Raw genomic sequence first — 27443 nt, 5'->3', positions numbered from 1 at the left:
ATAAGTAACTAACTTATTTAACTGCTAGACTCCATATTAATTCTTCTAAAGTGCTTTATTCTTCAATGAAAAACTGTATCAGTGTGCTTAAAAGTACAAGTTAGACAATTGTCTAAAATTGTGGCACAAATCTAAGGGAAGTTTTGGCTGTTCCTTAACAAGCATGTTGTTTGGCTTGTTGTTAGGTAGGTGGGAAGCCCCAGAGCAGCGTGCTACTGCCAAAGCTTATCACCAGTGCTGGAACAAGTACCAGACAGGAAGCCCTGCTCACACAAGGGCTGTCGCAGCAGCAGAACTAAAGTAATCCCTGCCTTTGTAACCATTGTAGTTCTCGGTACCTAAAGCTCTTGCCTCGCAGCAGAACGTGGCAGATTGGGATGTGACTGTGGGTTACCTGACTGCTTTTACACAGCGTGTAACAGAACCATGGTACAATCTAGCTTTGTTTAAATGCTTCACGGGAATCTTATCTTAATAGATGAAAGCAACCTGTAACCACCACCCCATTAGGATAACATTTATAACGGGACGATCCATGATGATATTGTCTTGTATTGTACTACTTTCCATTCTAGATAATGTATAATGAACACTGAGCCCCTTTCTCGGGCTTGGTGGAGAAATTGCTAGATGAAATACAAAAACAGGTTTAGACGGTGCTTTTCAATCCACAGCCTAGTGCAGTAGTCAGTTACTACATACAACTATGTGCACTTCTAGCTTTTATCAGGATACTTCTGCAGTCAGGTAATTTAATTTCTCCCTAAGTTTGAGAAGTAAGCTCTGTACATCATCCTGTTCTCGCTTCCATTGCTCCAGTCAGACAGATGCTGTCAGTGTAAGTAGTACAGCAAAAGTGGTTTTGTTTCTCCCACAACGCTATTCTAAAAGAAGAACAACAGTGTAAAGCTTGGCCTCTCGACTCTGGCTCTAGGACAGTTTGATTATGTAATGTTTTTTTCTTCCTGCTTGCTATTAGAGGTGACTGCTGCTAAACTATCTACAGCTACAAAACAGGTAGTTTTTCATTTGTTTCTGCTTATGTTTATAGGGGAATGGAGCATATTTGGAACTGCCCTAGCAGCACTCATAGTTCCTTCTTAGAGAAGACATTTTAATAATTTCTACATGATACGAAAATTAAGATCATAAGGAAGATAGACGACCATTTCCTTGCATTTCAAAGTCTGTGAAGGGAATATTACTATCTCTCATGGCCTCAGTTAAATGGAAAGTGAAGGAGGCGCCCATCTTCCCCCTTGCGGTATTGAAGCAGGCCTATGTTAGGTGCAGTGAAGAGCCCTAACGTACATGGATTGTACATACTTGTAGGTTTAATATCCTTGGCAGAAAAAAATAATTTCATTTCCTGCAAGTACCACCTGCAAAAGTACAGCTATAAAACTGAAATAAAAACTTAACAACACTGGCTATAGTATTCTTGCTGTAGAAAATTCAAACCAAAATTTCTGCTGCTGCTTTGGTTATCAAAGAGTTCAGTTTTTGCCTACCTGCCTTGTGAAAATTGCTGTGCAATGCATTGATGTTCACATCAGTGCTGAGAAGGGCAGCAAAACACTTCCCAGGATGAGTAGAATCAGGAGAATCTATCACCAAGAGCTACCAGAGTCATTCTCATCCTCTTTTGCTTTCAGGAGTCCTTGGAAGTTTGTTGTCTGTACCGACAGCTCTCGCCAAGTAAATGAAATTTGCTTGGACTGCTAAGTTCACAACAGTGGATAGGACTGGCTTATCTGATCCTGTGCTGCTTGCAGCTTGGATTCTTCATCTGCAAGCCACATGCAGGAATTTTCCCTCTAAAGTTAAAATGATGTCCTTGAGAAGACAGATGCTAAAGTAAGGAAAAAAAAAAGTCACTGCTGACTCCTTTAACAGTTAGCTTGTGCTCTAAGTGCAAGTCTGTCCATTTAAGCAGACACCCCTCCTCTTCCCCCTCCAAAACAACCCACCACAGTTCACTTATCTGTTCAAATTATCTTCATGAGGTCTACGGGGTTAGCTAAGAACTAAAGTGTCAGCAGATCCCTTTATCTTGGTTGACAGAGTTGAACCAATTACCTACTAGAATATATTCGGTCACATCTTGGCACTGGGTGACTTTTCTGCCCTCATTTGGAAGCTCCACAGAAAGGGATAAATTTGTCCAGTTCTAAGAAAGACCAGGACTCAGGCAGTAGACCAAAATTTTGACAGTCAGGAAAAAGCAAAAGCCAGAAAAGCAAGCCATGGCATGCTGCAACATGCCTTCTTTATGCAACTCAACCGCTGGCGCTTACCTTTCTTTTGACTATGAATTTGAAGACTTGTTGTAATGAACTACAATGAAACATGTAAATTAATATATTTAGAGAAGGATGTCTGATCTGGGTTGACTGTTAGACAAAGTAAATGTGAAATGCATCTGGCACAAAATTTCATCTCTTGCACTCTATTTAAAAAACAAAACGCAAAAACCACTGTTCACCGTTTTGTGGCCATATTACACCCTGAGTGTTTCACAATTAATTTTAGACTTCATCTAAGTTCTCTAGAATGCCCGGTTTGGCTGTAAAAGAGAGAGAAAACAGTGATTATAATTACGCTATCATTGCATCCCCAGCTTGTGTGATTTCCTGTGTCCAGATGGCCCATTTCTGTCTTTTCCCATATGCTGCCTGCTGTAGCTGCCCACCGCATGCCGCCAGGACCACGCTGTGCTGTCAGACCGTTCTGCTGCAGAGGCTCTCCTCAACCTTCTGGTGCTGCACGTGCACACAGTGCTCAGTACTCCTCCACGTTACCCTGTGATTGTGTCTGCATGACAGCAGGGCTCCGTTGGCTATAGGTTACTGCAGGTTGCAACCTAATTTTACTTCCTCCAAGTAAGAAACTACTTGCACGGCACAAAGATATTACTGGCTTGAATTTATGCATTCTTCAAGAATGATTTCACGGCATTTTGTTCAAAGGGAGCTGGCCTTGTGACTTCACCCATGCAAACTCAGATATAAAGTGAAATTGTATCTCTTTAACAGCTATTTAAAATGAGCTGAAATTGTCAGTCTCAGCCCTAATGTTACGTTTCTTCTCATGAGAAGACAAGTGTTTTGTTCCTGTCTGGAAGACAAGGAGAGGAGCATTATAAAGCATTAACGCTCTTCCTATTAGATCTGCAGGACTATGTAAGAGCTTCAGTCTGATTCTCGTTCACGATTTAATAAAGGTTGAGGAAAAAGGGTCATGTAACAAACAGCCACACGCAGTGGTGAGGAAAGGAAAATTCAGTTTGGATTAGAAGACAAAAACACTTCCATTGGTATAGCTATTCAAGGCATCAGAATAGTGGGGGGAGTGAGCTTGACGAATAAACTGAGAGTGCACAGAGGTTAAGGGAACATGATAAATCCAATTTATGAGATGCTGTTATGATGGTGAGCAAGTATTAGAGGCCATCATGAACAACTGTTTGTCAGAGCTTTGCTTGCATGTTTAAGGTTGTGTTCAAATTTAAAGGACTTTAATTGTTTACACTTCTGTTACTGAACAGAATCCAAATGTGGCATAATGATGCCTTCCTGAAAGAGGGTTCTAATTTGTACAAAACTTGACAAAAAAAAATAACTATGAACAGCTTCCCCTTGTAAACTTTACTCATGTAGAATGTATGATGTGGTCATCACTGATGAACTAAACAGCTTGTTCCCTCACAGTATCAATTAAGTCTACAGACATTACAATTTTTGAATACAATTAGCTCCTTCTAAACTACCCCTGTTCAAGTAACTGAGTGCCTCCGTCAGCCACCTAAAGCAGGCAGCACGGAAGTCAGTGGACAGAGTAACCACCAAGTGCAGCACTGCAACAACCATGCATCAGTCTGTGCAGTTTGAGAGAGCCTTCCTCTGGTGAGGGAACAAACGGCACTGTACATTCCCTAAAGAAGTGGAGAAAAGAGCAGCGCGCATATGGTAAGGATGCCTGGAGAACATGAAATAATAATTGTACTTGACAACTGTTAGGGGAAACTTACCAAAGACCTTCTTGGTGTTTTTATCACTGTGCTGGAATTGCAGGCTATAAACCTTAAATATCTATATATTTTAGGAACCTTGCTTTTTGGCTTGGAAAGGAAGCCATATGAAAAGGCACACGTACTAAGCTGTAATTATTCTGTATACAGAGGCATACACACAGCAAATCATACAGTTTCAGACAGCTTTCTTTTAAAGGTATTGTCTTACCTTTTTGTGTTGCATAGTAATAATTCAAGAGCTAAAATAGGATTGGTTAGTCCTTGCTTACAGATGCCAAAAATCTTTGGACACAAAGGTATTCTATACAGTATCCTGTAAAACAACTTCAATGAATTGCAGTGTAGAGCTCTGCAGACAGCTCTTGTCCATCTCAATTACAACCACAATATAAAATCCTTATTTAAAAAAAAATAAATGAAACTTAGATTCTGAGGAATGCTGTACTGACTCCATGTTTCTGAAAGGAGCAGAAAATGACCTACTTAGAGCGAGTTACTCACCCAAAATGTAGCAAAGATTTGCCAGTATCTGTAAGAGGCAGTACCAAACCCAAACTGATACCAAACCTAACGGCAAGTGCAGGGTTTTGATCAACAGAGGAGGTTTATTCCTGGCTTTTGGACAGTCAAGGAGAAAGAAAAGTGTAACAAAATCATATGGGAAAGTCAAATGTGAACTATATTGCACTGACTCTGCAGGAGGCATCTATATTAAATAAAATGAAAACAAATCAGAAACAAAACAAAAAGACCACCACCACCAAAGCTCACTTTTTGTTCTCCCTGGTGAAACATTTTGGCAACAGATTCAAAATGAGCACTGCCACTCATTACCATCATCCACAGCTGCACACAACCTGTGTTTTCGGAACACTTGAAGGTGCTAGTGTTGTCACATAGCAGCCTTTCTGAAGGAAGGTGTGGTGAGGCTTCTTTCACTTTGTACCATCCCTCTCAGCACTGTGTTTTCCAGGCTGTTCAAGTCTATTACTTTTCTGTATCAATTAGAGGTTAAAATGTCATGCCAAATCTGAGAGGCCTCCAATCTCCAAAGTCAACCCAGCCATCCACCTCTTGGAACACCGAGAACTAACTTTTTTTTTTTTTTTTTTGGAAATACTTGTTTTACTTTTTTACAATTATCCAAATGCAGATGTGAGAAGGACCAGATCATAGCATTTTCTCAGCCAAATCAGTAAAAATTTAGGACAGAGTAACAGGAGATACCTGCTGACCCATAAATCCTGGTTTGAGGTCTGCCACAGAACTCTTGAGTTCTCCAGAAAGAGCTGAGGAAGAAGGGGACAACTTATTGCTACCTTGGCCTTGTCCTGCCAGCAACCCCATCCTAGGGGAGCTTTCCCGTGTCCTACAGCAGCCAGGGCCAGAACATAGCCGCTCTCAGCAGCTGAAGAGCTGGCTTTCCCTTGCTTGACGTAGTGTTGCACAAGAGCTGAGATACACATGTGAAGCATCAGCTGTCCTGGTCCCATATAACCCTCCCCCAGTCCTCACAGCCTCCTTGAAACTCATCCCATTTTCAAGCTCAGCCCTTTCTACCAGCACCAGATACTCCTGTATTACCACAGCCCTGATGGACCCTGGACCCAACTGCCTCCTCCAGCACACAAGAACTGCTTGCTGCTCCTCGCTGTGACTAGAATTGACAGGCCCTTGAAAGCAGGCACAAAGGAATGTGTGCAATGTGTGAGAGAACAGCAATGGGAAACAGCAAGTTTTGAAACCTGGATGAGGAAGGAGAGGGAATCACCAACCCATGGCAGGATTCGTTCACTGTGCGTCAATCCTCTCTAATTCAATAGTTACGTTCTTTGAGCTGTTGAACTTGTCACCTTGCAGCCCAGTTTCAGCCATCAAGAAGTTATTCACGTTAGTCTCCATTTTCTTCTGTTTATCCACTTCATGACTCCACTCCATGCCTGAACAATTCTGATCCTCTCCCTGGCCTCACACCCACACGTTCCAAGTAACTGTTGACTGCTAACTTCTGAGTGACTCATGGCCTGGCCAGCCTATTCACTGTGTGTTTAGCTGGTTCAACTCTTAAGGCACTATCAACACTTTTACATATTTTATAAAACTCCACCAGAGCTGCTTTTGAAATAGCACATATAACCAATACTTGTTTTGGTTTCCTCCACAAAGATTACAGGCACAACATGTTCACTCTGAAGTGTAAAAGATGGACATTCCTGTCGATGTCCATCTCACGAAGGCTCACAGGCCTCTGCCTCTTCTCCAGCTTCGGCACCTTCCTCATCTTCCTTGCTGTGTGTCTGCACCTTCTGCAGAAGTCTAGGCCCTGCCAAGCCAATAGCCAGGGCTCCAATTGGAGCAGTGATCAAGATAGCCAAGAAAGCTACTGTCAGTACATCCATTCCATACTTTTCCAGTTGCTCATCCTGATGACTTCTTGCTGTATCCAGGGCAAGGGAACCTATTGCAGCCTGTAGGAAAGAAAGCACTGTTGAACTGGAGCCTTTACCAGTGAAACAGGGAAAAAAAGGTCTAATCCATATTTAATGAGGGTCCACGTTTAACGTAAATTCAAAATTTTTAATATATTCAAACCCCTTAGTTTCTAGTACATAGAAAAGTAAGGGTTCTATTAGCCCTAGAAGAACAATTTTCAGCTAGCTACACTTTGAATTTCCTAAGCTAATGAATTTATCCAGGTGGTTCCCTCTTGTGGAGAACATGTCTTAGCTGACATGTTATGCCATTTCTGGAGAAGGCCTGGCCAGCATATTGCATATTGGAGCTCTGAAAATTCCTCGCCTTGAGAATGTGTCCTGACAGCAGGCTAACTAGTAGTAGCAGCTTCTGAATATTTAGTTTACAAATCTTGCAATGATCCTTCCCTGTTCTGATTATTAACTTCTGCTTGCAAATAATCATGCTATTGAGGCAAAGCTCTAATGACTGATCACTGAGCAGGAATGCAGCCTGAGGCTTCTCTGGCAATAAGCCTGTCAGACCACCCCTTACTAAAGTGACCACAAACAGAAAACCCTATCTGAGCCTTTGGTGTGACCGTCTCAGCAGACAGCATGTGGTTTAAGAGGGAAATGCTTTTACCTTTGTTTTGAGAGTCCTCAAAACCTGTATGTAAAGGCACAATGATCTGCAGTAGCAGAGATAAGGTTATTCCCTGTTGAAGTATTTGTATGTACAATTCACTATTATTAGTACAATTTAGGATGTAAGCAAATCACCCTCACATGGAAGGTCCCCTACGCCCTTTTCAAGCAGACTTACGTGGAGAGTTTGTATTCTAAACTGCCCTACTACACTCTGCTGCTAAGAGGCCTCATCCTCTCCCTGATTACTGCTGTGCTAGTTAGGAAGAGCTGTGCTAAAGACAATAGATTTAGCCTGGAATGAAAGTGATGATGAACTGTTTTACCTGGACAGTGGCTTTGGGAATCCATGCCAGCGAGACAAATACCTTCTCCTTGAAATTAAACCCAGCAAAACACACCATCAGGAACGTTGCTATGATTCGCACAACTAGGGCAATGCTTAACGTAGCAACACAGAGCCCTGTAACAAAGACACATACTTATCACTATTTTTGTGCAAAGGTATCTGAGGAGCATAAGGCTCCTAAAAATGTAGCTTTACAATGGTTTCATTTTTACATTTTTTTTGTCAGCTATATACTGCTTTACTTCAGATTCCTTCAGAGAGATTTTTTGGAAGCTAGTAATGAAAGTTGGATAACTAATGAATGATCTTACCAACAGTTTCAGGTCTAAGAGATGTTACAGATACTTCTGCTCCAATTAAACCAAAAAGAAAAGGTTGAAAGATATTCCATGCAACTGCGACAATTTTTTCTACTTCCCTCTGCAAGGAAAACAAAAAATAATTTTGAAATTCACCAAAAAAATAAAAACCAAGCACACACATTTAATTAATCAAAGGACGAAGTGAAAACTTATCATGAGATTGTCCAGAATTGCTCCTCAGACAGTTCATGGTAAACTGCTACTCTGACCTAATACTAAATGATTCAAAATCAGTTGTGTACTGTTTGAAGGTCAGAGTGTGTCTTGCTCTGTTAGAAAATAAATGTTTGCTATCTCAAGAAGAGAAATAAAATGTACTGATGTTTGAACAGTAACAAAGCAGTTTGCAGACTATAAGAAGAAAATAAAGCACAGTTGATTTCAGCATTTAGGAAGATGCAGTTTCAGCTGTTTTGCCATGAAGTTTCTGAGCCTTTGGTAACTGCATGCTTACACTTGTCCTTCTGTTTGTACCTGAGCAGAGTCAGACCCTCAAAAATGTCAGTAATGACCTAAGTCTGCTCATACTACACTCAGGCAGAAGCCTATCTCCACGTGAGCAGGAGCAACACTAGACAGAGTAAGCCTGAAATCCCATCCCAATAAAAAGTGTTGAAATTCACAGTGTGATGTACTATATAATTGCAAAGCCATTTTTTCTGCTTATGCTTAAACTTTACACCTGACACTTTTCCTAAAACAACTTGCTGCCAAGGTAAACAGGAACCTTCAATTTATACAAAGGGATACGCGTAGCATATCTAACAGCACTTCTTTTTTAATTAACTGGGTTCTGCAATAGCAAATGAACATACAGGCTGGAGTCTGTGAAAATGCAAGTGCAGTGCTCTGAATCAATCCAGAACTCAGATGTGTCCTGTCCCTCATGTTCTCTCTGGGACTGATCCTGCAACATACTCTTCAGTCAGTGGAAAGGTAGTTAACTGCAATGCAAAACCTTCTGTAACATTAGAGAAAATAAGGTGGAAATACATGGACCTGTAAACATTTTTCTTTATTTGCCACACTTCTCCCTGTTACCTTTTTTTTTTTTTTTTTTGGAAGAGAAGCCATCCTCTTTACAGATGTTAGCATTGTTTCAGATTGCTTACGGCCCACTGTACCTATTGCTTGTTCTCTGTGGACATTATTTGTTAAGTAACTTCCACTGGGGACAGCATGAGGCAGTGGCCTTTGAGAGGCTCAGGAGGAAAATCTTGGTAAAATACTGAGTGTACAGTAAACAGACATTTCTGGCTGTTTTGACAAAAAGAGCTATGGCATTTGAAATCATCGTCTTTACAACCAAGAAGTCTCATCTACAGATCAAAATAATTTAAGCTAAGCATTTATAAACTGCATACCCTCTTTTAAGGACCTTCCTTCTGAAATGGCTTAAAAAGCTTTCAGTGAGCTTTATGAGTTGTACTGCTCTTAAGTAGTTAAGTCTCAAGTTTCCCTTCTTTTAAAATTGGACAACAATGTAGTATTTTAAATAGAAACCATGGTTTCTTGTTTGTTATTTTAACAAACCTTGAGATCTTACTGAGGTCAGGGTCTAGATGGGAATAATTATATATCTGATTCCCTTTCCTTCTCTTCTCACTTCTTTACTGCATGTCTCAAGGCTATAGCTGCAGAGAGAAAGATGACCTCAAAACATGAAGTGTTGGTGGTATCAAGCAAAAGAGGCAGTGAGATGTGCCAAGCTACAGAAATGCAGCAGAGCAGCAACAGTAAGAGGAAGCAGGCTTCATAGCTAAGAGAAAGTGCCTCAGAAACAGTCTTCTATATGGTTTCTGTATGGCTGTATATCACCATTTAGTGTGGGCATCCTGCTCTCTACATTTGCTCAGAACACACTGGCAAGGATTTGGGAAAGATGGAAAAACGGTTGGATAATGCTTTCCATTTCACCTCCCACAATCACAAGGAACAAATCTCGGGGTATTCAGGCCATGTGCACAACTGTATTTAGATACCTGTTAGTAAATCTTACCTTAAAATGACTGCTTAAGGTTACAGAGACCATCACACAACTCTGGGACAAAGCTCTGGACTCCTAGTCAAGTGCCATGACAATTAATCTCTATGGGGCTTAAAAGGCATTGTACTGATGTCTAAGGAAAGCTTGTGAGCATTTCACTCTCAGTATTCACCACCTTATCCACATACATGGTAAATTTCTGTCACACTAAATGTTAAAGACTTCTGAAATAAGTACAGATTATTTTTTTTTTTTTTTAAATCTGTATTCCCCCTGAAGTTTTATAAATGCATCACTGCCACTTCTGACAGAAATTCAAACTTCTGTTAAGCTGTGCATTCAAATGAGTTTTTGTATGGTATGCTTCTTTATGTAAACACTCACCTTTTCATCAGACCATCCCACACCAGCAACAAAAGCTAAGACTAATGTGCAGAGCCCTCCTGATCCAGGGAAGCCGAAGTGGATGCTACCAAAAACAGCAAACATGGACAGCCCAAGTACAAGATATGATCTCTTCCATGACAAAGATGCCTGCAATCAAGGAAACAAACAAACAGAGTAAATTTCTTTTTAGAAATTGAGGAAAAAGTCTATGCCTAATAATCTGAAAGCAATAAAGGGTATCGTTGTGAAGGAACTGAAGCTTTCAAGTGAGACTTTGAACTCCTCAGTTGTGTTGAAAGGTTTTTTTGGACACTTACTCCTAGCAAACTAAAATTTTGGAAATTCAACATTTCTTTTCCTCTGCCCATCCAAAAGTTTATTGCCAAAATACTTTTTATATAACACGGAACATGATTCTAACCACTGTGCTTCAACTCTATGATAACAGGATTTTCTGCTTGTACAGTCAAGCAGCTGGAACAGTTTATCCAAGGAGGGGTGAAATTCATGCCACTAAATGTTTTTAAGGACAAGTCAAATGTCTGCCAGAGTCAGGCTAGTTTTATTTGTTCCAGTTTCATGGCAGACATTTATATCTCTTCTGTTGTCCTCCATTTCTATTTATTTGATTAGCATCCATGCCACACTTTTCATGTTATTTATTAAGAAAATTTGGTCCGTCCAAGGGCAATAGTTGCTTTGGAAATTGACTTCAGTAATCCAGAATCTATTTCTTCTAGAATCTTTACTTCTACAATTTTCTGTTCATTGAATTATCCTTGAAGGTAAATCCATCTATCACTTTATATAAGCATAATTTTTAATCAGAAGTAACACATTCTAATTGATGTTAATATGCCCAATCACTTGAAGCCCGTAATCTGTCTATTTTATCTTGGGCCAAGCGGATACATCTTAGATAAGTAAATGAGTTGCACATCAATTTAATTGATGATTATTCTACTGTCTGAAATCGGTTTTCCCTTTATATGTGAACATTACCACCACCTTCATTGAGCAGGATGGTGAGCTGGGCTCCAAGCCCTGCATCAGGAAGGCCTGTGAGATCACACATTGTTACTGTTGCAGTAAGCAAGTAATTGTCTTTAAAACACATCCTTGCTCCATAGGCTTTGAAATGTTAGAAGCTGTTAGAGCTGCACACTTCTTCCCAAAAAACAGCTTCGTATGAAATTTGAAAATGGTAACATAAGAATATCATCTCTTAGAGAAGAATCTCTTATATAACAGTTTTTTTTTTTTTTTTAACTATATATTTTTTACCTGATCACGGCTTGGAAAATACCGAACAAACATTCCCAGAATCCCCCCAGCTGCTATGCCAACAGCAACCTCCAGCACTCCCCGGAGCACATTGTATAGAGTGGAACCTATTTGACAAAAGAAAAGTGTGTTCAGTAACCCTTAAACAGACCCTTCACACAGAAACCACACTGTAGACCTGTGAGGGTGATTCCAGGACAGTCTCTGCTTTAAAGTACTTGGGGGAAGGGGTCAGGAGAGAACCCATGGGACTGAAAGAACCAGACAGTGCAACTTTCTCTCTCTGCAAGTTCATGCCAAGAAAGTGTGCTAGAAAAGCCAAAGAAAGAGCCACTGCTAGAGCACTGTTAAACCCTGGGAGACTTTGGGAGCACTTAAATTGGACACACAGAGGCCAGACTTGGCAGCTGAGGGAGTAGACGGGGGGGAGGGGAAGGGGGGAAGTATTTTGAAAGTTGACCCACAACTCAGAGTGCATGGAGTCACATGAAGACTTTTTTGACCACGGGTAATTTCTCTATCAATATTCAAGTCCATTCATGAACTTTACAAGGAGATATCATTAAGATACAAACTAGTCAGTCATAGCAGAGCATGCATTCCTCAAAATATCACAGTTTGTCCTGGATGTCACCACCTACAGATTAACCAGCTATACCAGAAGAGAACGCCATCCCAAGGCAAGTGTTGAAGCCTGTAATAGCCAGAATGTCATCAATACTGCCAGCTGCCATTAGCAACGTTGGGACACCTTTCTCCACTCCATATCCCCCAGCCTGTAAAATCAGCATTGAGGGAACCACAACAGCAGGAGAGACTGCACCTAGAACGAAACTGAAAACACATGGTGTAAGCCTCTCTTAGAAAGAAAGCAGCGAACTTCAGAACATTCTGATCCCTCTCCTGAAGTTTACATCGACCTTCACTTAAGATATTGTCCTTACTTTTCCTTGCTAATTACAAGCAGGGATATTTTCATGCAGATTCACAGTCAGCTTTTACTTCCTGACTGTGTAACTCAATAATGTTCAAAATAAAGGGCTTCACAGCGTAAGATTTGACTTTACACAGTTGTACTCCCTGATACACGCCTTGATTGTGCACTTTAGGAACCTGGTCTAGACACACTTACAATTTGAGTGCCTAGTTCCTTCTCAAAATTCAGCATGTGGCAGAGGAGTGCATCCATCTTGCTCTACTATGTGGTCTGGACCGAGTCCACCAGTTTAGACAGCATCTAGATTGAACAGGTTTCCTCTTCAAGGATATTAGACCAAAATTTAATGATGCCATATCCTTATCCTCAACTTGTGGCAGAAGGCTGTCCCTATGTGCATCTCTCAACGGGGAAATTCTGAATTTGAGCATGAAACTCTGGTATCACTTTCTGTCCCTAAAAGCCCTTTGTGTTGTGGTTAAAGACCCAGGGATTGCACCATCCTTCTTCTTTCTGTAATGCCCAGATCACAAACAGAGAAGAAAAATGATGCAAGTACTCCTCCACAGCTTGGAAATGTGACCTTTAAATTAGCCACAGACCCAGACATGAATGGTAAGCAAACAACCACATGGGCTAAGCACAGCTTCCTAACTGGCATTAAATTGAGGCGTCTGCTTGGCAGAGAACTAACTGCATTGGGATCATCTAGCCATAGCATGAAAATAGGCACCTTTGTCATATGGGAGAAAAGAGAGTACATTACCCTAATATAAATCCCCATTGCCATGGTAAATGCATGAATAAATAGGCGAGAACAGCAGCTGTGCATGTTTCTGAGAGGCATGGTCCGAAAGAGAGCCGTAAACAGACTGCTTTGAGTTTCTTAAGAGCCTGCAATATAAAAGCAAATTCAAACAATAGCATCAGTACCATTACCTTCATAGAGAGGAATAACATTTGTGATCTGATTAGTTTACTGAAAGAATTCCCTCTAAGCCGCAGTGTGGGATATTATTTTTTTACATGGCCTATGCCAGAGATAGGCTCAAGCACAACTGAATTTGGGTATCAAATTACAAGTGCGGCAGTAAAACCCACCAAAAACACGTTTACTAAGGTCCCTGCACATTGGAGGAAGGGGAAGCTGAGGATTCTTTGGCTTTTTGTGCAGTGCAAACAACATAGGAGAGGCTTGAGTAACAATTCATTTGAAAAGCGCACCCTTAACCCATCTGACTCACCCACGGTAACTTGAAGTGATTTGCTCTGTCCACAGAAGATTTTGCTATCATCCCCTAAGTTGCACGAGCACCCCAAAAAATCATCCCCAAATCTGAACTAATGATGAAAAGTTAAAACTACATGAAATTATAGAAAGGAGCCAAGCATTTCTTTCAGCTGATTCTCACTCAATACCCAGAGTAGAGCACATTCCTTTTGGCTCAACAACTTCTATCCAAAAACTTCTCTAAAATTGAGTATCCGATTCTAAAAGCAGCCTTTAACAGTTAGTCAGAAACATGACTCTGCTAGGACAAGTCCCTAAATTTTGACATGGAAAAAATCACGAGTTGCAGTTTTTACTGGCGTGGTTTATCCCAGCATAATTAGGGCTGAGAATCACCAGAGCAACTGACATCTTTGTCTTCACAGCTTCAGTTACACAAGGAACAATTGTAAGCACATCAAAGCGTTGCTACATATGGAGTCCAAATGACAGTTTCGATTGCCACATGGGAGACAAATGAGTCAAAGATGAAATTCCTTTGGCCAAAAAAGTTGTCAGGGAATAGAAAGAAAAGCAATCTCGCGTAACTGGGCACTCAAGCTGTGTGTAACAATGCACAGGACACGCTAATACAAGATATCCAAGCTTCAATATCTTCACAAAATGGACAACCATAATATAAGAAAATCGTTTTTCAAGAATGACAAAACCCTGTTTTCCTAAATAGCTGAAAAATCAAACTCCTTAGTTTTCATCGTGGGTAAGAAAATCAGATTTGTTGACCTGAGCTAGCTATAATTAAACTAAGTTTGCTATAAACTTTAAACAGCCACTTACATGGATAGGGGCCAATATGGCACAGCTTTATTTCAGCTGATTTTGATAAAGAAAAACCTTTTATTTATTAATTCAGGGAATATAAATTTATTAGGGAAAATAGCTTATTATAAATTATAAAACTTTATTATAAATTATCTATTATAAAATTATAATTTATTAGGGAAAATGAATTCCTCAAGCATGTGGAGGAAAACTATTTTGTTCACAGAAGCATTATGGCCTTTACAGTGATGTGAAGCACAGTTTCTGTAGCACATCTGGAACCTTTTTTAAATTTAAACATATTGGCATAAAACTTGCAATGATTAAAAAATGAGATAGGAAAAAATGAAAAAGACAAAAGTTTTTGTTGTTTGATTGATTGATTGGTGTCAGCACAAACAGTATTTTTTTTTCAGGACTGGGACTCCCTTCATTACCTGTTTTAGTTTGTCAGTGTAAAATGACAGGTAGTTTGTCAGGCAGTGTGAACTCCTGACAGACTACAATGGATTGTCTGTCCTCAGGATGTCCTGCTCACAAAATTAAGGACATTTCTTTAAGGCAAGGGGGGTAAATAGTCATAAAACCAGTTTCCTTCAGGTGTTTTTTAGATTGCTCACCAACTCAACAAATCCAGTCACCAATATTGATTAATATGACTATACAAGTCAAAACTATGCTTTCCATAATGCTCTAATTCACAAAACCTTTAAGACCAAACAGTTCAATAATTTTAAATAATTAATTATTCATTTTTTTTAGAGGGCTCTTTTATACTTTATACCCCAGACAAATGGCTGGTGCCATACCTTTGGATCCAGGCCAAGTCCTGCTCGAGTCAGGATAATTGAAAGAGAAATATTCCTCAGTGCTGCAGACCAGCGTAGGTTTATCTGGACAATGTCACTAACGAATGGGGTATTTCGGATGAGAAAACCAGCAAGTAGCATCCCTTAAATGAAAGCAAACAAACTGCTGTCAAATGATTTGTTTGACTGCAATAAAAACTTACCTCAAATTGTTAAAATAAACTCTGTGTGATATATGAGACAAAGAAACAGCTCCGGTTCTGTATTAGCCTTGTTTTAAAGATGGGTACTTGGAAACAGAGATGTTTAAAGCAATGAAAGAGGTCTAGAATACAATAAATAAATCTAGCTGTAGCTAATTCTTTTTTAACTCTAGCCAGAGTCAACAGAATTCAAATTTGTTCACTAAGTGCAGGTCATACATACCATGAGCAAAACCACCTCTGGATCCTTAAACATATTCTGCTTGTCAGCTTGTTTTAACATGAAAAGAGTAAGATCATGTAATAATATTGTATATTTATCTCAGATGTTAGAAACTGTTAAAAAAAAATCCTTTTAGGTGTAAGAAATGCAGCGATCACAGGAACCACAATGCTGAATTCCTTGAAAAATTAGCTAAAACAGTTGATCATGGACTAACTCAGATTTTAAAATGCTCTGGCAATACAACTTTTATGCAAAGGGGAAAAAAGGGGAGAATATCAGGAACTTGCTCTTATCCTTTATTTAAGCTGCTTGTAAGATCCAACCTTTTGCAAATATTAGCAAAACTTTTTAAGCAGAGACTTCCTGCAAAGCTATCAGAACTGGAGCTCTGGAAAGATACAGGTAAGTATGGAAAAGGGTAACTTTATCTGTAGGTCTGTAACGGTTGATTGTATCTTTGAGTCATTGGGACCTACATTTTCATGGTGTAATTTCATATTAACCATGTTAACAAACAGGAAATAAATTTTAAAAAAAGGCAGAAAGTAAATATATACAGAGCTCAGGTTGGTCACAGCTTGGTTGGTGTGAGCCTATAAGCCTTGGCTGTGGAATTGGTTTGTCCTGGAACGCGCTCAACTTTTGGACACTGTTCTTCCCAATCTCTCTCAGAAGAAAAAAAAATAAAGTGGCATTATTAGTCTGCAGTATCTCATGACAATTATATCAGGCTAGCATAATGATCACATGCTCTTTGCAAAATCTGTGTATGTGTGTGTGATATCCAAGCACTGGATCTACGTGAATTTGGAAGTCTGCTTCACAAAGAAAAACACCCACCAGCTTAAAAGTTACCTTTATTGTTCTGCTTCACCTTGCCAGCTACACCTCTCTGCAATGTACACCTGAAGTATACTATGTGACTGTTTCTGTACCAATTTCATTCCTGTTTTCCTCTCATGCAGAAGCTCACTATAAGGTGCAGAGGGGGCTAAGCCAGCCACAGCGCACTTAATACAGATTAAATGCAAGGATTCCTATGCAAGAGCACAAGATTTGTATTTTTAGTGTGTGGGGGGGGGAACCTACATAAAGACATTGTCTATTTCTCCTTTTGTCTCAGATTGCTCTGATTTTCCTCAAAGACCATGGACCTGAACAACAAACTCACAAGCAGCTCCCCAGACATGTGCCATCATGCAGCTCCCCAGACATGTGCCATCATGCTTAAGTTGTTGATGTTCATTAGTTCTGGTCAGACAAGCAGCTTCATGCTCAACTCAACTTTTAAATACAGATGTAACTGAAAAAAGCAGAATCCAAATGCTCAGAAACTTTTTTTTTTTTTTTTTTTTTTTAAGGTGGATGTTTACTTAGGGCAGACTCCCTGCTTGTAACAGTCTGTCTGTCTGTGTTACTGCAGGCAGGCATGCCACATGCAAAACCTCCCTCCCTCTCATTTGAATTTACTCTCACTTGTGAAGCTAAGCAGTACAAGAATAAGCACACTGCCTGAACGCTGCTACATATGAAGCTATCCAGCCCTTCTCCTGTAAGAGGTGCTAACGTGTGAGACACCACCAGCTATGCAGGTTACATATCACATCAACACACTACAGGCAGATATTATTAGCCCACTCTGCCACAAAGACTTCCCTGTATCAAGAGCTCTACTTATTTATAGACTAAGCACAATAAGGGGGCAGCCTTTTTCAGTTTCATTGGCACGATAGGACTTCACAATATCATACTTGCTCGTTAACCAAGAGGATAAAGAGGAGACTCGGTAACATACAGGCCATTTCACCTGAGCCAGTCTGGGTTGTTTTGCACCTTCTCCAAGAGGACCAGACACAAGTCACTTGGAAAAGCTACAGATCTGGGGACTTTGCAGTTTGCATATTCCTAATCCAAACATATCTAACGTGCAGATGTCACTTGTTTAAACAACAGTGCTATGCAGGAAGAAAAGAAGGAAGGGTATCTTACCCAGAAGAGCAGGGAGAGGTGGCAGCGTTCGTATTTTAATGAGTCCAAAAATTTTACCACCAATGACAGCAAAAAAATAAAGGAACATAATTCCAAACAGGTTTCCACCTGGGAGACATTCAGAGCCAGTGATGGACCAAACCACAGCCCAAACCAGGACCACGAGTGCAACTAGAACAAGAAAAGAAATATTCATATTTAATCATTTCTAATGCTAAAGTTCACTATGAGGTCACATTTGTTTTTCCACTGAGGAAAAAGGTACAATTAAATCTCAGAATTAAAAGTTCTTACCTTAAAAATGAGTTTAATCATAACAATGCATTTAATCTTTAATGCTCCCTAAGCCCATGTTCTGATTTTGTAGACACAAAGATACTTCAGCAAATGGTAACAAGAAAATCATTAGGGTCCAAAAATCACTGAGAAAAATCTTGGGTGACTGTGGAAAGCACTTAACAGGTCCCAAACAAAGCCAAGACTTTCACAAAAACTTATCTTGCATTTCAACTATCGTCCTTCAGCTACTTAACAGCTGCAGTAAGAGCCTGCTGCTGTACAGCCTGGCAAGTCTTTGAGCTAATGACTGCAGCTCTAGGCTCATTTCTAAAGGAACGGAAGTGTCTCTCTTTTTTTTTTTTTTTTGGCTAGATATGTTCATACAATGCATTGCTATCCCTAGGGGGAAAATATCTTTAGAAGGTCACGTCTCTGGTCAGCCTAAGGTAGTACAGATACTGCCCTTGATACAGCAATCCAACAGGAATAATACAGAGGGCACAAAAAAAAAAAAAAAAAGATATGTGAACATGTTACAGAACATGTAAAGATGTTGCACTTTTTCCAGGTTTCCAAGTCTGTTCCTACAGTTATGCAGCAAGAACAAACGTGCATAGACATAAAAGCAGAAGAGGGAAGGAGAAAAAAAAGTTTGTTGTATAAATCCCCCTTCTCATAATCATATGAAAATATATTGCATTTTTGGGGTGGAATTTTCTTAATTGTATTTGAGAGTGATGGGAGACCAGTAGTTTTCCAAACATACTGTCAAAAACCGTAAAAGCAGTCAAAACCAGTCAAAACCACAGAAAATATCTTTTGCTTGGAAAAGCCTGGAATAACTGGTTAGCCAGGCATTCTCTTACATGAGATTAGATGTATGGCAAACCTTAAAATGAATTTATTTGTCTTGGAGTTAGGATTCTTGGCTTTTACAATATAGGGTATTCCATACAGAGGAAGGTATCAGCACAGCCTCATATCTGCCACATTAAACACAGAATACAGGATAGAGGAACAAAAATAATACGAATATTTGTTTTACCTCTGCTAAAAAGTTTAAGGTATGATGTGCAAAAACATGGCTATTTCCCTTCATTATCTTCAAGGAAAATAGTGAGAAATCATCACATCCAGAGAAACAGGTACTTCATTTGCCATTTCTCAGTTTAACTAAACATTTTGTGCCGTCACTTTTTTACATACCGTTCGTCACTATTAGGGCCAGTAAACCCTGGGGTGGGCAAGCAAATGTTTGCCTCCATGTTCTTGTAGATGTTGAAGATCCTGGTATCAGTTCTGGAGGTTGCTGAGCAGAGTGATTCAAGAGAGCAGTTTCTTCTGTTTGTATATTCCCATCAGCACTTTTGGTGTCTACTGTTGGTCTCTCCTGAATGAAAGCAATAAGACCCTCTCAGAAGCAGCACTGTCTGTATTTGTAGTGGTGTACCAGACATCTGCAATCAGCTGTGATGTGCCAGGTTCATCCTCTCTGCTGATGACTACATTAAGTAAACTATTGCTGTACTACAGGAAAGGTCCGAGCTTTGCAGCATATTAGGCATTTTCTGTTGTGCTTGTTTTTATACCCCACAAAGATCTGCAAATGAGAAGCTGCAGGACATTTACCTTTTATCTGTGACTAACAGAACTCCTGTTGCTGAACACATAGCACCTGTTCAGCTGAAGAAGAATACTTGAAGAAAAACAATATTAACAACCAGGGTTCAGATTGTCTTGGTATGAGCTAAATATTTATCAGTATTTTCTAGAGTTTGATAAGGTTCTGCTTCCACACTGGATTCCACAAAAAAAGTTAACAATTAGCATCATCCTAGTGAGACAGTATGTTTATCGTAACTCCTAAATAATTTCTGTTACAAAGCCTTGAACCAAAATAACCAAACGCACTCGTTATTATATAAAGATGAAAGAAACAGCACAGGTGGCTGGTGCAAGCATCACTCACGTGATCCATTGTTGGAAGGTCAAGCTGCTAAGTCAAGCTAGAGAATACTACCCAGGTTTCCTGAAGCAGAGCTTGTGGAAGCTGCTCTCTTATACTAATTCAGCTGTTTATCCATATTCATAGCCAAAGCACTTTTTGACCATTTTTGGATATATGCCTCACTTCGTTTTAGGATCCTTATTTTTGCAAGTTAATCATCTACCTTCCCTTAGAGTTATTCCACTTCATGTCAGCTCATTGTCATAGCATGGACACAGAATTCTTGCCTATACTGTGGTTTGGCTTTCATCCAGTAACAGTTCCACGTTTCCCATTATTTGTCTGTCTCATATATATATATATAGCCCTTACTCAGAGTCACAGCTGGAAAACCAAGTCTTGTGAGCTTTTGAGCGTGGAGCTACTTGGTTTTCTACCCTGTGATCCTGCTATTACCAACCACACATGCTTATAAAACAATGCCATACAGTACTTATCTTTACAGTCAATACCGTGTGTTTAACCGAAAGTGCCTTTCCTATGAAGAATTTTATTCTTCTACTCACTGCAAGTCATTTTTTTTTTTTTTTTTTTAAGATATAGAAGTCAACACCAGAACCATGCATAATGGAAGTTTAAAACTGTGATTTTAACATTTTTATTAGTTGAAAACAGGGAAGAGATGCATGAATAACTTCAGCAATTAGACTGATAGGCACAATTTGAAAGCAGAAAAGCAATCCCAAGTCCATGTAATTCTCTTCCATAGCTGTGAATCTTACAGTGATTTATTCTCTAGTACAGGCTGAAATTGTAGCCAATGATTTCCAGCAATCCAACATAATACACTTTTTAAAACTGAACTTTTGTTAATGATAAGAAATTCCCACAGAGATTTCTCTCTGCATTCTGTTCAGCAGTTTAACAGATGCAGCAAGAAAAGGGAAAGGAAAACAAGGGTTCTTCTAACCAAAGCTGTACTTTGAGATGCTAATTAATTACCTCAGTTTTCTCATGCATGGGAATCATGCCATTTTTCTCACATATGGATGGCTCAGAATCCTCATTCTCATTTAACGTATCTTCCTTCACCATTGTGGCAAACCTAATGAAAGCAACGAAGATAGAAGAGTTACAGAAGTAATATTATTTTCCATACACAAAACTTTTCAATGATATTATATTCTTCCTTATAAAACAGGTGAAAAAAAACAAACCTCACAGCCCAATTTGAAATGCTTTTTTTTTTTTTTTGCGTGCCTGTGTATGCTGTAAGACAAAATACAGAGCTAGTAAGAGAATAGTATTAGGTTTACAAAATCAAGCACTAAAAAACCCCTAAGTTTTAGAATCTTTGTGGTCTGTACTAACCTTTTATACCTTCTATAAGAGGTATGGCTGTAATATGTACCTATATATTTATGCCTTCTATCAGTGCAAGAGAAAGGTCCCTTACTGCCTACACCTCTTGCCAGGACCATCAGTTCTGAAAGCATCACAGAGCCCGTGCACATGCTAATGCAAGTGACCATTACTTAAAGCTAGGAATAACAAGTGTAGCTTCTAAAGCATATGCACAAAGGGACACTTTTCCCCCTAGCTTAAACCTGACCAGATGCAGTTTGATTTTCAGCAGTTTTCAAGGACACAGCTGTTAGATATCACTATACACTAACATATTGACTGAATATCTAAGAAACAGATGCCTATCTGAATAAAGACTAGAAATATATACAACTTGCATTCTACAAGGCTGAGAAAACATGGCTCTTTTTTACAGCTTATATCCAATGAGAGATACTTCTCAGAGAGAGGGATAGTAAGCTCCAAGGTGATTGTGGGTAATTATCATTGTACTTACTCAATCTAATGGTCCATTGCTAGTTCTGTTGATGGTAACAAGAGATATGTCAGTGTCCTAAATGAAATTGTGCATGAATATTTACTGTAATTTCACAAGTCTGAGTTAATAAGAGTTGCATGCACGTCTGAAGACCAGGCTTACTAGAGTTCTTTGTCACAGCAGCTTCACCGCCTACCTATCAATGCTAACAGCTTTTTCTTGAAGCCCTGTACATTACTCTGGCCATATAAAACACAACTCAAGTTGTGCCAGAATGCTTGAGCCAAGAAATTCCTTCCTTGATGAATTGCTGGAAGCAAGTCAGGGAACTGATTGTCATAGTTATCAAGCCTTTGGTTTATAATATGTTTAAGATCTGGGAAAGATCTCTTGAGCTAAGACAGGCTGTTTTAACACCTGGGTGGTTTTATTTGAGCTGTTCTGATATGAAACTGCCTTGAGACATAGCTGAGGCATAGAGAAAGAATACAAAACCACAGTTTCAATGTGTTCCAAGGTAATGGTTTTGCTCTCTTTCCTTTTTTGAATTGAAGATATTTACTCTACTTTCAGTACCTTTCTATATTTTTAATTACTGTTTGTGGATCCAAATAGCAGTGGCAGTCTTGCAGTCTTTTTTTTTTTTTTTTAAGTGTCATGAGTGATACTTCCGTTTTTCCTCAGAGGAAAGATTCAAGTTTTAAAATTCCAGGAAAGATTCAAGATTTTGCCTAGGCACTGGGGCCAAGAATCCACAGATGCCAGTCTACTAACTAGACTAGAAAGCATCAGCAAGCTCCCAGCTCTTCCCTCCTTCCCTTCACTAACCATTTCCTCAGGGAGTTTTGTAATTCTGAAGGGAGTATGTGTGTGTGTGCATAGTAAGGGATGGAAAACATTTGCTCTCATCTGGCTTTGGATGGGTGACAATCCCAATTCTTGGGGTCATGGAGCTGTTGACAAGAAATACATCAATACTTCTGAGGAACAGGAGCCCACCTCACCACTTCAGCTCCTGCAGGCGCTGCTCACAGTAGCATAAAGGAAAGGAAAGATTGACTGAGCAAGGGGATGGGGGTTCTCTGCTTCTGCTGGGCAGGGATTGTTTCAAGGTGGGAATGGAGGAGTGTGATAGTGTGTGCTCTGCCTTTGAGTGTTGTGTGACAGGTCTTCATCCTGTCAGGTTCTTACTGCTGCTACCTTTGAGCAATAGGAAGTGGGATGAATGAGATCAAAGCGAGCAGTTAGTTCACAAGCAAAACACAGGCTGATTTTAAAAACAACCCCCGCCCCCCCACCCAAAAAAAAAAAAAAAGGCAAAAACAAAAAGCCCCCAAAAAACCCCAAAAACAAAAAGCCCCCACAAAAAAAAAAGAAAAAAAAAAAAAAAAAAACAACACAGAGGAAAAAGCAAACACAACGTCACCCCCCATGCAAACAAAATCAGAGGGATTGAGAAACCATGTGGCAGAACTCAGAGCCCCCTGTTAAGGCTTGTATTGTGGAAACCAGCCAGTAACAGGATTATTTCAGTACATCTCTGTAAAATATACTTCCCTTATTGTTGAAAAAGAAAGGCTTTTTATAACAGTTTTTATTAGATCCTCTGATTTAACTTGTTTTTAATACGAGGGAGAAAAAAAGAGAGAGAGCAGAATTCAAAAGATGACTGACGGGCAGCATGTGCATGCCGATATTTTTAGCCCTATTGCCCTGGTGACTGTCAACATCCTGCTTTGCGCACACACAGTCCAGAAAGGAACACAAACAAAATGCCACAGCCACTGCCAGAGCAACTAACGTTCAGAATTAAACAAAAAGCGACAGCCGTCACCCAGAAAAAGGCGTAAGTAAACCCTGATGCAACCTCCTTCCCCACCAGCTCCCTCCCTGCAGAGCTGGGGAGCAGTCCCTGGGTTACTCCTCCTGCTGCATCCAGCTGCAGGGGACGGAGATGCAACAGGATGGAGGGAAACGTACCTGGGGAATGGCAGGGTTCAGAGAAAGACCATGCTCCTGCGCAGCCTCTCCAGCTGTAGTGGGTTTATGTGGCAAGGTTTTGGTAGCAGGGGGACATAGGGGTGGCTTCTGTGAGAAGGATCTCAAAGCTGCTCCATGGTTGGTAAGGGCCCCACTGCTGACCAGAGCTGAGCCAATAAGCAACGTTGTTTGCGCTTCTGTGAGCATATTTAAGACAGGAAAAAAACGCTGCGCCACACCGCAGCTGGGAGAGTGAGAGAAGTGAGGAACAGCCTTGCAGGCGCCAAGTCAGTGAAAAAGGAGGGGGAGAGGTGCTCCAGGCACCGGAGCAGAAGTCCCCTGTGGCCTGTGGTGAGGACCATGGTGAAGCAGGATGTCCCCCTGCAGCCCATGGAGTACCACGGTGGAGCAGGGTTCCACGCTGCAGCCCGTGGAGGAGACCACAGTGGAGCAGGTGGACCTGCACTGACAGGGACTGCAGCCTGTGGAAGACCCCTGCCGGAGCAGATTCCGGGCCGGACCTGCAGCCCGTGGAGAGGAGCCCACGCAGGAGCAGGTGACCTGGCAGGAGCTGCTGCCCATGGGGGACCCAGGTTGGAGCAGTTTGCTCCTGAGGGATGGACCCCGTGGTACGGACCCATATCTGGAGCAGTTCTTGAAGAGCTGCTGCCTGTGGGAAGCCCACGCCGGATCAGTTCAGCAAGGACTGCATCCTGTGGGAGGGACCCCACAGCACAGGGGACGAGAGTGACCGAGAAGGAGCGGCAGAGAAGAATTTCTATAGACTGACCATAATCCCCATTCCCCCGCTCCCCTGTGCTGCTTGGGGGGAGGAGGTGGAAGAGGGTGGATGGGGGGGGAAGATGCTTTTGGTTTCTTTCCTTTGTTTCTCACCTCTCTAGCTCATTTGTAATAGGCAATAAATCTTGCTATCTCCCTATGCTGAGTCTGTTTTGCCCATCACAATAATTACTGCGCGATCTCCTCGTCCTTATCTCAACCCTTGAGCCCCTTTCATCGTATTTTCTCCCTGTTCCTCTTTGAGGAAGGGGAGTGAGAGAGCAGTTGTGGTGGAGCTCGGTCGCCCTCCCGAGCAAAACCATCACACCAGCACACGGAGATGGAGACTTGCTAATCCACTCCCTGTGAGCAGGAACAGCTCTGTGCCAGCTCTGGCTCCTCCTCCCCTGCTGCTGCCGCTAGTCCAGCGCAGTCCCTCCTCCACAGCTTCACAAGGCGAGGCAGCAAGGCCCTCCGTCTGCAGCTTGGAGGGACCTACGGAGACTTCCCAGATGCCACCTTATCTCCTGGCACTGTAGATAGCGGTCCCCCAGGGCAGTGGAGGGGCTGGGGTGGCAGGCAGGTGTCGGGGGTGTTTGGGCAATGGACCAGCCCCGAGCCCACAGCACCTGGGAGGAACTGCACTGGGGCAGGCAAGAAAATGAAAGCATTTGCACATCTGTGGTGCTCCTGTGAAAATACTGCTGCTTCTCAAAGAATCAAGTGTGTCCAGCTCAGCTGTAAATACCCTGAGGGGATCAGACAGACCTTCTCTCGCAATCTCATTTTGCAAGCCACGCTGGGAGGAGCATGTGAAAGCAGATTAAAGTGCAACATGTTGCTAACGCTCCTGGTAGCATTACACAGAGCAAAAGCCACTGCAAATCTGAAGGAAAAAATAAAAAGCTGGTTTTTGATCAGATTAAATTTCCCAGAAACACTCAGAAGGTGGAACATCTCTTAAACCCTCCCCAGGAGAAAAGCTTGCCCTAAAATCTGAAGGGTCAAACTCCTTTTCATATAGTCACTGGGGTGACAGGAGATGAAATGAGATATTCCAGTTCCATAAAAACAAACCAGGGAATTAAGAAGTCACAGGGGTATTTAAAAACATTCTTCTTCGATAATTCTGGGGGAAAAGCCTCCTGACATGGACATGCCCCCTAGACATCCATGAAAATATATGGATGTGTGAACAACTCAAATTCTGAAATGCAACACATGCTCTGCTAACAAAGCAAGAGACAGAAACATTTTTTTTTTTTTTTCTTATTGTGTTTTTGACTGAAAAATGCATCTCCTGTGCTTTTACTGTAATATAATAGGTGGATGGCTTCTCCTTTTCTTGCAGGTGTGCTTTATCAAAAAAACATATGAGTAGCATTGGTGTATGCCAATCACCAGAGAGCTTAGAAATATTTACTAATAAAGTTCTCTATGCAATAAGTATAGTAAAGTTTCTTTCAGACTCATAGTTCTATTTTCAAAACAGACAGTGCAAGTTTCCTGACATGCTGCAGCAGGGAGATTCTTTCCAAGGTAAGCCTTCTGTACCAACTACAGGATGATGACTTCAGCCTTCATATTAAGTTCTGAAAACACAAACTGTATCTTGTTGGCCTGAACTTTCAGCATTTTAATGTACATCAGTGAGCACTGGTGGAACAGTTTTGGATAACTTTGGATTTTTGCCTCAACTTTATCCTGCTTGGCTGCTGGGTCACTTTATTGAAATACTAGAGACCAAATCCCCGAATCCCATGAACAAACTACACAGATCAGGATGTCCCAACCACAATTAAAGCTAAGACTTAAACCCATAACAAGTGTGAGGAAGCCAGCCTCCACAATGCTTTCTCATTTTAAAATTGTAAATAACATAGCTTTTACAAACAAGAAGCCTGATGTTAACCAGACATGTTCCATATCTTTGAAATCAATCTCTATTAATGCTTCAGCAAATATTGAAAAACTTAAGCAATCACTTAAAAACACGGCAGTTGTTGTTACAGAAAAATGCATGGAGTACATTTTCCCCCATGATTTCTGATTATTGACCAATCACACTCATTTATCATTTATTCCCCCATATTTATACTGATTTCATAGATACGAAAAAAATATGAAATTGCATACAGCTTCATACAGCTTCATTCACAAACTAGACTCATAGAGCTACGTTCAACTTCTTAACATAGCCATATTTATAGGAAATCAGCCCGTGTCATCCATGTAAATTTTAACGATATGTTAGCATACCAAAAAGCTTTGGAATTCCAATCTGTTGCCTTAAATCTTTGGGTTGTGATTTTTCTCCCCTCTCCAGAGTATGAGCCTTTACCACAATATTCTGATTCAAAAACAAAGCTTCAGTGTTCTACCACAATAAAAATATCAACACAAACTCTTGTAGAAACTTAGTCTGTGTTTTAGCAAGACCAATATTGGTATTTGAGAATTCAGCAATAGATTATCTAAGCCCAGCACCTAGTCTACAGAGCTGGCAATATTTGTCCAGTATTGGACAAATATTGTCCAATATGTCCAGTATCCAGTATATTGGATATCCAGTGTATCCTTTTGGAAGGGGAATATATTGGCTGTGGATAGAGTGGTAAAATCCACTCCTTTTGCTTGCCAGAAGTCAAATGTATTCATGAAGATCCATCTGTCTTTTTCAGAATACTTCTCTATGTATACACACCTGCCAGAGTGACATCATTGCACAGTACTTTCTGAAAAGATGCAGTGAAGAATTCCAAGACAATTTTAGGATTAATCTATACTATTAATGACATTAATGATCATGTCATTCTCTTAGTACAACATCTTTGGTACTAGCAAATACACTCATTTTCATACCGACTGCAAAACTACCTATGATTTTCTATGC

The 27443-nt window shown here is 40.6% G+C and overlaps 1 protein-coding gene and 1 long non-coding RNA gene across 7 annotated transcripts in view; both read right to left on the bottom strand.

The window, feature by feature from the left end:
* LOC118165585 overlaps positions 1-3945 on the bottom strand; it is a 28479-nt gene extending 24534 nt beyond the window's left edge. For 5 of the 6 annotated variants that reach the window (XR_004750123.1, XR_004750120.1, XR_004750119.1 and 2 more), the window contains exon 1: positions 1512-3944. This is a non-coding gene — a long non-coding RNA (uncharacterized LOC118165585). Of the gene's footprint in view, positions 1-1511 lie in introns of all 6 variants that reach the window. The other variant, XR_004750118.1, reaches the window with a different exon arrangement.
* A 1994-nt stretch (positions 3946-5939) lies between these two features.
* On the bottom strand, positions 5940-27080 carry SLC9B2 (solute carrier family 9 member B2). The gene is made up of 13 exons (XM_035323712.1): positions 24879-27080; positions 23771-23820; positions 20950-21052; positions 19206-19389; positions 17721-17891; positions 15303-15445; positions 13207-13334; positions 12162-12337; positions 11504-11610; positions 10217-10366; positions 7795-7903; positions 7461-7597; positions 5940-6501 (listed from the first exon to the last, which is right to left on the bottom strand). Exons 3-13 carry the CDS (start codon positions 21040-21042, stop codon positions 6262-6264), a joined length of 1638 nt encoding a protein of 545 aa, XP_035179603.1. The 5' UTR covers positions 21043-21052; positions 23771-23820; positions 24879-27080; the 3' UTR covers positions 5940-6261.
* Positions 27081-27443: the final 363 nt, after the last annotated feature.

This window comes from Oxyura jamaicensis, chromosome 4 (genome assembly GCF_011077185.1).
Source record: "Oxyura jamaicensis isolate SHBP4307 breed ruddy duck chromosome 4, BPBGC_Ojam_1.0, whole genome shotgun sequence".
NCBI lineage: Eukaryota > Metazoa > Chordata > Aves > Anseriformes > Anatidae > Oxyura > Oxyura jamaicensis.
The sequence above is the reverse complement of the archived record's forward strand: the minus strand, read 5'-3'. Positions and strand labels throughout refer to the sequence as shown.

What these genes read in the sequence shown, in the direction of transcription:
- SLC9B2 (XM_035323712.1), bottom strand. Translation starts at nt 21,042, where the DNA reads ATGGTGAAGGAAGATACGTTAAATGAGAATGAGGATTCTGAGCCATCC. An exon ending in GGCCCTAATAGTGACGAACG is followed by an intron (nt 17,892 to 19,205) that starts GTATGTAAAAAA and finishes TTCTTGTTCTAG; the next exon opens with TTGCACTCGTGGTCCTGGTT. An exon ending in TCTTAGACCTGAAACTGTTG is followed by an intron (nt 7,598 to 7,794) that starts GTAAGATCATTC and finishes TCTTTGTTACAG; the next exon opens with GGCTCTGTGTTGCTACGTTA.